At 37.0% G+C, this 14,891-nt stretch overlaps 1 protein-coding gene and 1 long non-coding RNA gene across 3 annotated transcripts in view; one reads left to right on the top strand and one right to left on the bottom strand.

Annotated features, from left to right (window-relative positions):
- trim44 (tripartite motif containing 44) overlaps window positions 1-14,891 on the top strand; it is a 61,553-nt gene that overhangs the window by 46,057 nt on the left and 605 nt on the right. The window contains exons 4-5 of the mRNA XM_073868327.1: window positions 8,593-8,900; window positions 10,104-10,123. Coding sequence (XP_073724428.1) covers window positions 8,593-8,900; window positions 10,104-10,123 — 328 coding nt within the window. The remainder of the gene's footprint in view (window positions 1-8,592; window positions 8,901-10,103; window positions 10,124-14,891) is intronic.
- On the bottom strand, window positions 10,308-14,889 carry LOC141364222 (uncharacterized). 2 transcript variants are annotated; one of them, XR_012369852.1, is made up of 3 exons: window positions 13,728-14,889; window positions 11,673-11,737; window positions 10,308-11,303 (listed from the first exon to the last, which is right to left on the bottom strand). It is a non-coding gene; the product is annotated as an uncharacterized lncRNA (long non-coding RNA). The 2 variants fall into 2 exon arrangements; XR_012369853.1 differs by having other exon boundaries at window positions 14,283-14,889.

Genomic DNA, 14,891 nt, shown 5'->3' with positions numbered 1-14,891 from the left:
ATCAGCTAATTGATGACATTTTGCACATGGGTAAAGGTGCCCAATCAGTCATTTCTGGGAATAAATTACAAAAGTAAAAAAAATGTTTTGGAAAATAGCTCTTTATTTGATTATCATTAAAATGTGTTTTTTATACAGAGATATCGGCATCGGCAAATATCGGTATCGGCCATAACAGACAAGGGTCATATCGGTTATCGGCATCGGCCAAAATTTTCACATCGGTGCATCACTAGTTCTGGTTTAAGCTCTTAGAAAGTCCTTGTTTAATGCTTGTGTGTAATGTTACCATTAGAGTCATTAGGTCATTTGGACATCTTGTTCAGACAAAGTGTGTCGCTGTTCATATTTAGGGCCCGAGCACTGAGGAGCAGGTCAGAATGGCCTGCACCGAAAGGTGCGAAGCCCTATTGGTTTTGCTCGAATTTATTTTTAGGGCCCGAGCACCGAGGAGCAGGCCAGGATGGCCTGCACCGAAAAGTGCAAAGCCCTAATGGTTTTGCTCGAATTTATTATTATTTAGGGCCCGAGCACCGAGGAGCTCGAAAACTCTTGAAATTTAGCACAGACGTTAGAGTCATCAGTCATTGCGAACGGGCAAAGGCTGGAACGCGGGCGTGGCACAGGGGCTCTGTAGCGCCCCTGTAATGCAAAAAAAAAACATTGGTGCACAGATCGGGCAAATATGTACGCACATGTACGAGAGTTGGTACGCATATAGATCTCATCGACCCGAACAACTTTCGCCCTCTAACATTTTAGCTCCGCCCAACAGGAAGTCAGCCATTTTGGATGTTTGAAAAGTGCATGCTGTGAACTTTTAAATACTCCTCCTAGGGATTCATGGGATTGACACCAAACGTGGTGATCATGATGTCAAGACATTGGACTTGCTAAATTGCGAAGGGATTTTTGATATCTTGAACGGTTCTGCCATGGCGAGGCGACAAAGTCATGGCGAATTTAGAGAAACAGGAAGTGTCTAATATCTAAGCCAAAAAATGTCTTATTGGGATGCCATGCGGGGTGTTTGTTCGTCTGAAGATTCCGATCGCATCGATGTGCCTATTGTGACTCCGGGGTATAGAGTTTTCGAGATTGATGTGCTTGACTCCAGACGTGGTGAACATGATGCTGAGACATTGTAGATGATAAATTGCGAAAGGATTTTTGATATCTCAAACGCTGTTCCCATGGCAACACGTCAAACTTTACTTTGATTTCAGGCTTATTTAAGTGTGCACAAAAAGGTCAGACATAGGCGTGTCTCTTAAGTGGCCCCGTTGGTCTAAAATGTGGGGTTTCTTTTACCTACAGTCCCCAAATGGGTCAGTAACAACATAAAATAGTCCTCTGATATTTACCCACTTGATGCCCTTGCCCACCGTGTATCGTTTTCTCGGAGGCAGTGGTAGCGGTAAAAAAAACGTGCCAAGGCCCGCCATTGCTGCTTGGAGCTATATTTTTATCTTTATTTTCAATTACTCGCAGAGAAACATAAAACAAATAATATATATATATTATGTATTATATATATAATTAATAATTAATAAACATTACATTAGCCTTAGCTAGTCAATATGATTTTAAAAACATTTTAAAGGTGTAATTTGTAAGATATTTGCAGTAAAATATCCAAAAACCACTAGGCCAGTGTTAAATATCTTGTCCAACTGATTACTATCAATATCTCTAATGTTTTCAACTACTTGTAAATCATGAGAAAATTGGCATTCAAAACATTGATACGGGGCAGTGCAGTCTAGTGTCAATGACGTTAATATCCACGTGACCCTTTGTTACCGCCTTTACTGACGTAAAAAGCACATGACAACAGTGTCGTGTACAAATGTCGGGCTGCGCGCTTGTTTATGGACTAAGATTACTCTTTACCGTCTGCCGCTGGTTTTGTCAGCAGAGACAGCTCCCGTAAGCGTACGGGCCAATCAAACGACCCAAGAAGAGTTTGGAACAAGACGGGAAAAAGAATGAGGATTAATATGGGTGTTGCATTATCTGGATAGAGCGAGCTTCACGACAACATTTAACTAGACAGAGATGCTGATCTTGCTTGTGTTTTACGCGATGGGTGAGTTGTTTTGATTCGTAACTCTTTAAAAATCGTATACTATTATATCGATCACAACATTGGTGTGTAGACTGTAATCAGTGCGTCTTCCCATGGACGATATATTGCACATCAAGTATTGTACAGCAATAAGACACTTACTAATGGAGTAGAGTTTGGTACTGTTCAGTCTATCATAATTTTACTTAATAACTTCACAATAAGATTTGTACTGTCAATACATTATGTGAAAAATAATTTTAGATTGTAAGTTTGAACACTTAATTCTGTGCTGTTTGGACTCATACCGTAACATCTATGACTAACAATTTTGTTTTAAACATCAAATATAACATTTAAATTGAAATAAAACGATGTCATCAAAGGCAACATTTATAAGACTTAATTACCTTATCCGTCAACATGATTTTTTGTTCGCGTCTGATTAATGGCCATCAGCGGTTGAGTTAAAGACTACAAATGCCATAATTCCACGCTGCTTCAGAGGGTCATTAATCAAAGTCGTTTGTTGTTATTGCCGTTTTGGCGCCATCTAGTGGAGAATTCTATGTATTCCATCTTTAACATACATTCATTTATTTATAAAACAGGAATGATCTTGACATTAACGTTAGCAGTTTCCAAAAATGTCAGACTTTATACAAACCTTTGTTTAACTAGGAAAGTCACATTGAGGTTGAAACCTCTTTTACAAGTGTGACCTAGTCAAGACAGGGTCAGATAGCAGGATTAAACAAAATAACAAACCACAAACAAAACCAACATCATAAATAAATACAACGAAGAATACAGCAGCATAAACATTTAGGTAATACCTAATATCCTATATAGCTCAATACTGTTCACAGAAACGAAGAATTTAAGTGCAAGACAAGTGCAATTTTCAAAACACCTACACTTAACAATGACCAATTCTTTTATTCTGTGTTTAAGGTCACCTAGAGAGATGAGGGACTGCAGCTTAAGTTTAGTCTGCACGTCATTCCATGACCAGGGGCCATAATAGAACAGGCTTAAAGGAATAGTCTACTCATTTTCAGTATTAAAATATGTTATTACCTTAACTAAGAATTGTTGATACATCCCTCTATCATCTGTGTGCGTGCATGTAAGTGCTGGAGCACGCTGCGACGCTTCGATAGCATTTAGCTTAGCCCCATTCATTCAATGGTACCATTTAGAGATAAAGTTAGAAGTGACCAAACACATCAACGTTTTTCCTATTTAAGACGAGTAGTTATACGAGCAAGTTTGGTGGTACAAAATAAAACGTAGCGCTTTTCTAAGCGGATTTAAAAGAGGAACTATATTTTATGGCGTAATAGCACTTTTGGGAGTACTTCGACTTGGCGCAGTAACACCCTCCCTCTCCCATTATGAGAGTAAGAAGGGGAGCGGACATTTCAGGCGAGTCGAAGTACTCCCAAAAGTGCTATTACGCCATACAATATAGTTCCTCTTTTAAATCCGCTTAGAAAAGCGCTACGTTTTATTTTGTACCACCAAACTTGCTCGTATAACTACTCGTCTTAAATAGGAAAAACGTTGATGTGTTTGGTCACTTCTAACTTTATCTCTAAATGGTACCATTGAATCAATGGGGCTAAGCTAAATGCTATCGAAGCGTTGCAGCGCGCTCCAGCGCTTACGTGCACGCACACAGATGATAGAGGGATGTATCAACAATTCTTAGTTAAGGTAATAACATATTTTAATATTGAAAATGAGTAGAATATTCCTTTAACCTTCCAGCCTCTGATTTGATAGCCGGCACTTTAAACTGTAACCAGTTATGTGACCTGAGATTGTGGCATCTTTGAAGTGATAAGAATTTCCTATATAAATATTTTGGAAGTTTCGCTAAAATAACTTTATAAATTAAAATGTACCAATGTTCATTTCTATACCAACTTTACATTTCTATACAGTGTTTTGGCTTCATGTACACACCACGCTAAACCTAAGTGTATCTAAACAAGGTAAACTTAAATACATTTGTTTGCTAAGAAGTGTTGTTAAGATCATTAATTTTCTGACATGAACACAAAAGATGACAGGGAATTCAAGTCAATTCAATTTTATTTATATAGCGCTTTTCACAAGTGTTAATTGTTGCAAAGCAGCTTTACATGAGAAAAATCATCAAACATTATACGCCCTTTTTTAGTTTCTGAAATTAACTTTCATATGACAGAGTTTCAGTTTATACAATGTACTATTTAAACATTATTAGGATGTCTTAGTACCGTTTTTACTATTTGAACTCATTTGTGCATATTTTAAAAGTTTTCCTGTTAGATAAAATCACTATGATGTGAGGTCTTCAAAACGTTTTTTTTTTTTTTGTTTATAAACTTTTAGGATCATGGTATGATTAGAACTGTGTGTCAGGAACACTGGTACAATTACTGATTTAAAGAAAGAATATAAATCCTTATATTAAAGGTGGTTCTATTTTGAGAAGTTTCTCTGCAATATCGATTTTATACCAATTTAGAACACACAGCAACATAATTTAGAGCATACGCAATATAGACATGACATAATTCTTGTACTAACATAATATACATGTTGGCTCCAACAGTAAAAAAGGCTTGTTATACCAGCACTTACTCTTGCTTGCTTAAAAGTAAAATGTTTCATGATTTGTGTAAATGTTAGTACTTTGAGAAGTTTCTGAAACTTTCTATAAAAATCTAGCCCCAATCAAAACAATGTTTAAATCAAAGTAAACTGGTGCATACCTTTAACAGTTGCACACATGTACAGTGATACGTTTTGACAATGATGTAAACTAAAGCAATAAACCCCAAGAAGCAGTGGGTTACCAGTGCATTTTATAACAGCTAAGGGGCGTTGTTAGGCACGACGCGAAGCGGAGACCCCCCTAAAACCCCCTTAGCTGTTATAAAATGCACTGGTAACCCAACGCTTCAAGGGGTTTATAAAACGGTTTCTTCATATGCATAACGTTAGTGGGATTTTATAAAATAAAACACAAATAAGTTGTAATTATATTAGTACGAATATTACTCTTCCGCCAAACAAAGTAGTTCCTCAGAATCAAGTGTGACTGAAACAGAGCACAGTTCCCAACCAACAGAGATGCCGCAAAAAGACACAATGAAAATATGATTTAAGACTGTGGTGTTTATTTTATATATCACCAGTCATCTAATTTATACATTAATATTTATATTGTGCAACTCTTGAAGTGATGATCAAATATGCTTGGAAGCATACGCACAACCGGCGCAACATCATAGAATGTCTCTGAACAGGTTCACGCCCACTTTTGGGGGACATCGCACTAGACGTTCCATTGGCTTCCATTCAAAATAGCGGAACAAAGCAACCTTCGTACACAGCCGGCAGGCGTAAATAACTTATGAAATCACTCAGATTAAACATGTTGAGTAATTATCTGTCCACCCTGCCGGCCATAGAGCGCGAAAGATAAATTAACATATTTAATATGGTCAATATAAAAACATGTCTCTTTCATTCTCCCAGCATCAAATTTGTGTAACAACGCTCCCTATTGGCCAGAGGGGTCTTACCCGGACATTTACTCGTACCTCATCGAGTCAACAGGGAAGCAAGTGAATGATTTTACTTTGTATTTGAAAGTTACTTCGTATTTATTTATTATGTCTTTATATTTAGAGTAATGAGTGCACTTTTCCGTCCAGCCATTCCACTAACTGGCTTAGCGATATTTCCAGCAATCACTGGATGGCGTTGTTACACAAAATTTGACGCTGTGAGAATGAAAGGGGCATGTTTTTATATTGACCAAATTAAATGTGTTAATGTACCTTTCGCGCTCTATGGCAGGCAGGATGGACAGATAAATACTCGACATGTTTAATCTGAGTGATTTCTTAAGTTAATTACGCCTGCCGGCTGTGTCCGCTATTTTGAATGGAAGCCAATGGAAGCGCTGCTTTTTTATCCCCCGAAAAGGGGCGGAGACGAAATTTACAGTCCAGTTCCCGGATGTGCCGGTAGTCCGTATGCTGAACTCTTTCCCCGTCAGCGTTTTTTTTTAAGTTGCCACCCAGTTTTAGTTTAATGCCTTGCAAAAAAAATATCTTCTTTAAATAAACATAAAATATCAAATGAAAGAACAGACCATCCGCTTTCAAACAAAAACAAACAAAAAAAGGTTCATCCTACCTTCATTTGTTCTCTTATCACCTCTCAAATTTAATTCAATTAAAGATAATTCAATTTTTGTGAAGATCAGATTCAGAGCCTGATGAAAACATGCTGTTTTCAGTGTTGAGTGAATGCGTCAGTGTTTAAATTGGGTAAGATCGCCACCCAGTGGATAATAGCGCACGTATGAACTTGAGTTATAAACTCCTCAGACAACGTTTTCTCTTTATCGACGAGAAGACTCAACAATATTTATTGACATTTATCTGGATATCGCCATTAATTGTGCAATTGTAGACAAATTAAAAATATGATTAAAGACTATGGTGTTTATTTTCATAAACCAGTACGCAGCAACAGTGGCGCAGTGATAATTATGTAATGTGGTCTGAACCGTGAGGTTACCGGTGTATTTTATCATGGCTTAGAACGCGTTTCAACCAATCAGAATGAAGAACCACAACTGCCCATTTTATAAAAAATAATATTACATACACAATAGTAAATGATAGATAAGTAATAAATAAATTGATGACATTAAGACAAAAAAGTCAGAGGTTTTGGATGTAAATAGGTGTTTTATGAGATCAGAGCAAACATACAGGAAACACTTAATCATTGGGGCACACTCAGTGAGAAAACCATGAACAACTTGATCTTAACAACATTACTATGGAAATATTCTGGATAAATTGAGTTGAGGCAGTAAATCAATTAAATGATGAGCATTTATCTTAAGATAAAAAGAAATAGTTGACATTTACATATCAATACATGAAAACAAATACCTAAAGCTATAGTTTTTGTTAAAGTATACGATTATTGATGAACATGGTTTGTTTGCAAAAATGTGTGTGATAAGTAAAACTAGAAATAAATGAAAAACTTTCGGAACACGACCTGTGTTCATGGTAAGTTTGTCTTTTTTGGTATTTTGAAGTAAACCTTGTGTTCATGGTAAGTTTGTCTTTTTTGGTATTTTGAAGTAAACCTTGTGTTCATGGTAAGTTTGTCTTTTTTTGGTATTTTGAAGTAAACCTATCTATTTTGGAAATTTAAAGTAACTTTTGTTTACAAATGTTTGTGAAAATAAATTTTAAAAATCTATATTATAATAACGTTATCTTTGTTCTAGCTTTTTTGATAAATAGGATTTGCAAACCTTTCATTAACCCATAATATAAAGAGTTAAAGATATGCAACGTTTGTTCATGTTCTTTGTTTAAATGTTTAAGACTAGTATAACGACACAAGAACCGAAAGAAGCACCCCCAAAAATATCCTTTGTCTACTGTGTGATGCTGTGACAACCCCCGCATCTTCTCAGCCAGGAATTAAATCAGATGGATGAAAACCCAGTACATTTGTTAAATGTTTGATTCTTTGTCACCAGTCTTTAGATTTGTGTCATAAACGCATCTTGGGGCCATCTGTGAAATTTTTAAAGTAACTTTTTTTTGTTTTAATTTACAAAAGTTGGTGAAAATCAATTTTTAAAAATGTAAATTTACTGAAGAGGCCAAAAGTTCTCAATAGGGTTTAAGTGAGGTGAAGAAGGGGGCCATGTCATTAGTTTTTCATCTTTTGGGCCTTTACTGGCCAGCCACGCAGTGGAGTACTTTGATGCATGTGATGGAGCATTGTCTTGCATAAAAAAAGTCTTCTGGAAAGATGCAAACTTTTTCCTGTATGACTGATTAAAGTCTTATAAAAATTGCCAGTAGGCCTGAGAGTTGCTTTTTATTTCCATTTTCAACTCAAAATAGTCCAACTAGCTTATCTTTAATAATACCTGTTTGTGCCTGTCTGTCTGTAGTGTAGAAGACACTTTCTTCAAACAGTGGTAAAGCAAAAAGTCTGCATCTTTCAAGAATGCAAGACAACGCTTTGAGGGTTCAGGTTTGTTAACATTTTGAATTCAAGAGATTCAAGATTCAAGAGTTTTATTTATTTGTCACATACACAGTTATATACAGAATATACAACCGGCAGTGAAATGTAAACAGGTCCGCTCCATGGACAGTGCAATATAACCAAAAAATAAATAAATAGATAACAAAAGTACGGAAATATAATGTCCTGAATTGATCAAGAGCACTGTACTTGTACAATAACAAAAGTAATCCTCAAAAATACAACTTGCCTAATAATTGTGCACACAGTGTATATGACTGTAATATGTAAATCTAAGAAGAAAACTGGCCGTCTGGTTTCTTGCGAAGTTATTTTCTCCACTAATACACCTTTCAGAGTTTCTTGCTACAGTTTTCTCTAGGTATATATTCTGGTGTTTGCTTTTACCAGCCAATCTAAGAGTGAGCTGTCAATGTTTCAGATGAGTACAGAAGAACTGGAGCAGTATGTGAATCAGCAGTTTGATGAACTGCACAGGCTTGTTCGACTAGAGGAGTGGCGAGTCCTGCACCTGGTGGATCTGAAGGAGGCATTCCTTACTGCCCAGGCTGCTGAAAGTATTTCTGAGATCAGTGTCCACACTGAAAAACTTCAAGAAGAAATGGATTCTATCACTCAGCAGCTAGTCATGTTGGATAAAGTAGAGCAAGATGGAGTTGCCCCCAAATCTCTGGGCCCACTGCTGACTGCCAGAACACCACCTTCCCTTGGTGCTGTCATAGAGCCTGGACGACTGGTAATGTCATATTAAATATTTCATTACAGCTCTACTGTAGTTTGAGTTAACTTAATGAGTACTATGCACGATGTCTTTTATTTATGTGAAAAAATAAGTTCTTTTAACTAAATACATGATGGGTTGTGTCTAATTGTGTCCTCAGTGGTTGGGAAGCTTGCTTTTCATTGTTTATGTTTCTATTGCTTTGTTGCAGCAAAACATTTAACCCAGTTATTCAGGTCAATAAAAACAGTACAGACTTTGTCACACTGCTCGTAATCCCAGGTTATCTTCATTCTAAACCTGCTTTTAACCCTGGGTTAAGGAACGCTTCACACACTTGTAATTTTAAAGCGAGGTTATCATTTAGTGCTCTGAAACAGAGTTAGCCCTGCTTTTGCGGGGTTGACCTCACATTGCGTTGCCAGACATGTACAGTGTGAAACGAAGTGCTTATATATAAAATAAATATACTTTTACTCAAGTACATTTCTAGTGAAAATTTTTTTAGAGAGACTAAGAAATTTTAAGAGAGTATTGGACTTTGGAGAGGAAAAGTTAGGTCTATTTTATATGTGTCAAAAAGAATAGTTTCATAATGCGATGCAAGCTGTGTGCACCAAAACGAACTGAAAGCTCAGTGTACAGGAATTCTAGCTCCAACTCAGAAAAAATATGTAACGGTAAGTGTCACAGTGATGCCTATTTGAACACTATTAATGGTAATTCGTTTTTTATTCGTCATATGGGCTCTTGTGCAAGCAGTTACAATTCATGCAAACCTTAGAAACAATACACGTTCACATCTGCACATTTCCATATCCCACAAAACTACACAAATTGAACAGCATAAAGTGACGTCTTGCATTTATACACAAATCCGGACACCTCACTAAAGTGTAGAAAATGCATACAAATAAAATGGGATTGTATTTTATCTGTTCCCTTGATTTGCAAAAACTAGGGCTGTAACAATAAATCGCGTGTCCCATTAAAAAGACCTGTGAATCGCAAGGCTGCGATTCTGTATTTCATGCGCAGCTTGTGCGTGTACTATGGCGTTTTGGTCAGTAGGAAGTCTATCTTAAATAGTTGCTGATAATGTGCATATAAAAATGCAACACTCGTCAAACACAATCATTCAAAATATTAAATAAATGTTTTTAATATTTTAATAAATGTTGAATGATTTCACCTATATTTGCTCTGTTTTAATTTTAGGACCCTGAAGTGAGGCTGAGGTAAGGCATCTATATTAGTAACTGTTTTAGTAACTGTCAGGTACTGTTAAAGATCACTATTGTAATTTATACTGCAGTTACATTTTGCATTTTATGTATCCAGCAGATGATTTTATTCAGAGTGACTTATTTTATACATTTTATCAGTACACTCTAAAAATGGTTGGGTTAAAAACAACCCAATTGGCAACCCAGCGCTGGGTAAATATTGGACAGAACACATGCTGGGTTAAAGTAACCCAACACGTTGGGTAACACATTTTAACCCAGCAGGTTGGGTTGTTGAGAAAACCCAACATGTAGTCATTTTAACCATTTATGGGATTAATATTCTGGGTTTTGGGTTGTTCTTGCCGGGTTATTTTTATCATGTGCTTTATTGTAAATCAAGACCATTTTTAACAGCAAATAAATGTTTATTTGACTGCAAAATAACTACAAACTCTTACATTTTTACAGTTGTAAGTTGCAAAATCATTTAAAGTACTGCTTACTGACTCAAGTATAAATATATTTATTAAATATCATAAATTATGCACATTGAAGTAACAATGTAACGGGTTGAATCAATTTGTTTGAATTTAAGACAGAATTTGTAATTTTACAGTATATGAAATACTGAAATGTACATAAACAAAACTACAGCAGTGTAAGAAAAGAAACAATGTAATTGTTAAATTAAAAGTAAAATCATTCATAGATGTGTAAAGTTTTTTACAGAACAAATGTTTTAAGTTTCACAGAATGGAATGTATTTGACTAAAAATACTTCATTTATTAAAGTTACTCGTCGCGAACAAAGATGTACAAAGGAAACGAACAGGAGAGGATTTATCCATTTGAAAAATGACAGACTACAGGAATTCCCATAGAAGCACATTGCCTGGGGTATTTATTTTCAAGCACTTAAAATGCCTTTAAACCAGAGACTGTAAAAAATATGCAAGTAGTGTCTGTGACGTCACCCATTGGTTTGTGAAGAGCATTTTTGAAGCTTAAAGTAGGCGGTGCGTACCATCGCCATCTTGGCCGAATTGCAGTTTAAGTCACTTCCGTATTCAGAGAGACTGATTGAGAAAAAAGATTGAGAGATCTGCTGCATGTTTCCCATGGCCAGGACGAAAGGAAAGGGTTTCGAGGATTCTGTCCAGAGAAGAAATTCCACCACATTTGTTGCAATCTACAAAAGAGGAAAAAACTTTTAGTGGTCTGAACTTAATTATCAGATTTAAGTATTCAGAAAACCATGTGTGCCAAGTGAATTATACATTTTATAAAAATTATATGGCTTTCTTTTGCATCCCTGGCCGCATTACCACCACGTGTGAGATTTTTTTCCAAAAATGCAATGGCCTGTTGTCGGTTTGCATAAGACTTTGGTGTTACACTCCTTTAACTGATGTGCCAACAACAAAGGCTACAAACCACACAGACTGACAAATAGGATGATCTGACTATACAGAATAAAGTACTGCAGAACTAAAATGTAGCAGATAATTAAGACATTCTCAATATATTTTAAATAGGAATTATTAAATGTTATACTTACTGGCTGAAGTTGTATGAAGGTCTTGCTAGCCTCATCAATGGATGGACGTAAAAACTCTGCACACTCTAAAAAAAGAATTGGAAAACAACATCACATCTAATCTCTGCTAAAAACATAACATCTCTGATACAGTATCAGCCACAGATCAGAGGGTTGGTCAATATAAATTTGAAATCACAGGAGACAAACCAAAAATATTATTAAATTAATATAAAATAGTAACTAAATACGACTCAATAACACATCTAAATTCATATAACATACAGTGGGGCAAAAAAGTATTTGGTCAGCCGCCAATTGTGCAAGTTCTCCCACTTGGAGAGATGGGAGAGGCCTGTAATTTTCATCATAGGTACACTTCAACTATGAGAGACAAAATGAGGAAAAAAATCCAGAGAATCACATTGTCTGATTTTTTAAGAATTTATTTGCAATTTATGGTGGAAAATAAGTATTTGGTCAATAACCAAAAAGCAAGATTTCTTTCTCTAACAGACCTGTAACTTCTTCTTTAAGAGGATCCTCTGTCCTCCACTTGTTACCTGTATTAATGGCACCTGTTTGAACTTGTTAGCAGTATAAAAGACACCTGTCCACAACCTAAAACAGTCAGAATGCAAACTCAACTATGGCCAAGACCAAAGAGCTGTCAAAGGACACCAGAAACAAAATTGTAGACCTGCACCAGGCTGGGAAGACTGAATCTGCAATAGGTAAGCAGCTTGGTGTGAAGAAATCAACTGTGAGAGCAATTATTAGAAAATGAAAGACATACAAGAACACTGATAATGTCCCTCGATCTGGGGCTCCACGCAAGATCTCATCCCGTAGGGTAAAAATTATCACCAGAATGGTGTGCAAAAATCCCAGAACCACATGGGGGGACCTAGTGAATAACCTGCAGAGAGCTGGGACCAAAGTAACAAAGGCTACCATCAGTAACACACTACGCAGCCAGGGACTCAATTCCTGCAGTGCCAGATGTGTCCACCTGCTTAAGCCAGTACATGTTCGGACCCGTCTGAAGTTTGCTAGAGAGCATTTGGATGATCCAGAAGAAGAGTGGGAGAATGTCATATGGTCAGATGAAACCAAAACATAACTTTTAGGTAGAAACTCAACTTCTTGTGTTTGGAGGAGAAAGATGCTGAGTTGCATTCAAAGAACACCATACCTACTGTGAAGCATGGGGGTGGAAACCTCATGCTTTGGGTCTGTTTTTTTGCAAAGGGACCAGGACAACTGATCCGAGTTAAGGAAAGAATGAATGGGGCCATGTATCGTGAGATTTTGACTCAAAACCTCCTTTCGTCAGCAAGGGCATTGAAGATGAAATGTGGCTGGATCTTTCAGTATGGCAGTGATCCCAAACATACCGCCCGGGCAAAGAAGGAGTGGTTTCGTAAGAATAATTTCAAGGTCCTGGAGTGGCCTAGCCAGTCTCCAGATCTCAACCCCATAGAAAATCTTTGGAGGGAGTTGAAATTCCGTGTTGCCCAGCGACAGCCCCAAAACATCACTGCTCTAGAGGAGATCTGCATGGAGGAATGGGCCAAACTACCAGCAACAATATGTAAAAACCTTGTGGAGACTTACAGAAAACGTTTGATCTCTGTCATTGCCAACAAAGGGTATATAACAAAGTATTGACATAAACTTTTGTTATTGACCAAATGCTTATTTTTCACCATAATTTACAAATAAATTCTTAAAAAATCAGACAGTGTGATTTTCTGGATTTTTTTTTTCTCATTTTGTCTCTCGTGGTTGACGTGTGCCTTTGACGGAAGTTGCAGGCCTCTCTCATCTTTTTGGGTGTGAGAGCTTGAACAGTTGGTGGCTGACTAGATACTTTTTTGCCCCACTGTATATACATGTTTGTTGACTGATAGTCACTTCCACGCAGCCTCCGTCTTGGTAACAAATACGTTTATGTTTTCAAGTTCATGTACAAACACTTAAATTATTGTTTCATTTTAAAAGAGAGGAACAATAATACATATAAGACACCGGTTCTTGGAAACGCTGTTTCGTTTTAATTTATCGACGCATTACCTGCCGTACCGACGGTGAAGTAAATTTGCTGCTTGTCCTGACCCTGCCTCAGTGACAGAGACGCCGGCTCCGTGATCCTCCGCCGCCGGTTAACATGTGCTCGCGTCTCGCGGTCTGTCTTTACATATTGAATGACAAGAAAGCAACTCGTTTGTCGTTAAATTTAATTTAACAGCGTCGCTATCGCTTGTTAAGCTGGGTAAGGGAAAACTGCGCGTGTGTGACACAAGAAGCCGAAGTGGGGTTGCGGAGGTCGACTCGGTACTGGTTTTGACTCGCTTTGTTAAAGGCTTACAGAAATTGTCATGAGTGAACGTAATCAACCGTGTGATGGGGATTTTGTAACATCTATTTTATTAATTTTATTATACATATCAAACATCTTAGAACGATTATTCGAGTCAATTTGTGTAAATGGCGATCTGAGGTAACAGTCGTCATTCCTCCAAATTACACCCGTCGTCTTAGTCTCTATAAATTAACACGTTGCTGTCTCGCAAAATGTTATAATCTTGTTTATATTCATGAAATGTTCACAAAAACATATAAACTTACCTTGAAACAACCGCTTCCAGTGACTCTGTCCTTTCACGACGACACATTCAAACATCAAAGGCGCGAAGCACATGAGCCTCTTCAAACAACCCAACATAATAACCCAGCAGTTTTAACCCAACACCTAGAAAACTGAAACTACCCAAAAAGTGTTTAAAATGTAAAAAAATAACCCAGCAAAACAACCCAACAGACTCAACCCAGCATTTGGGGTTAAAAAATAACCCAGCCATTTTTAGAGTGTACACTCTAAAAAATGCTGTTTTTTCAACCCAGAATTGGGTAAAAACTAGACTGAACACCAAGATGGGTTAAAATTTACCCAATGCTGGGTGGTTGTTACCCAACCATGGGTTATAATAACCCAGTCGTGGGGTTGAAACAATCCAGCATTGGGTAATTTTAAACCTATCAATGTGTTCTATCCAATATTTAGCCAACACTGAGGTTAAAAACATCACACCATTTTTAAAGTATATGTGCGATCATTGGGATTGAACCCATGATCTGTGAGCTGGTACGATAGTCTGTTAGGGTATTGTTGTTTTTGTCTTCTAATATTTATTTTTTAGTAGCCTAGATGTAGAGATCATGGATGTTTTTTCCCAC

Source organism: Misgurnus anguillicaudatus, chromosome 6 (genome assembly GCF_027580225.2).
Source record: "Misgurnus anguillicaudatus chromosome 6, ASM2758022v2, whole genome shotgun sequence".
Classification (NCBI taxonomy): domain Eukaryota; kingdom Metazoa; phylum Chordata; class Actinopteri; order Cypriniformes; family Cobitidae; genus Misgurnus; species Misgurnus anguillicaudatus.
The sequence above is the reverse complement of the archived record's forward strand: the minus strand, read 5'-3'. Positions and strand labels throughout refer to the sequence as shown.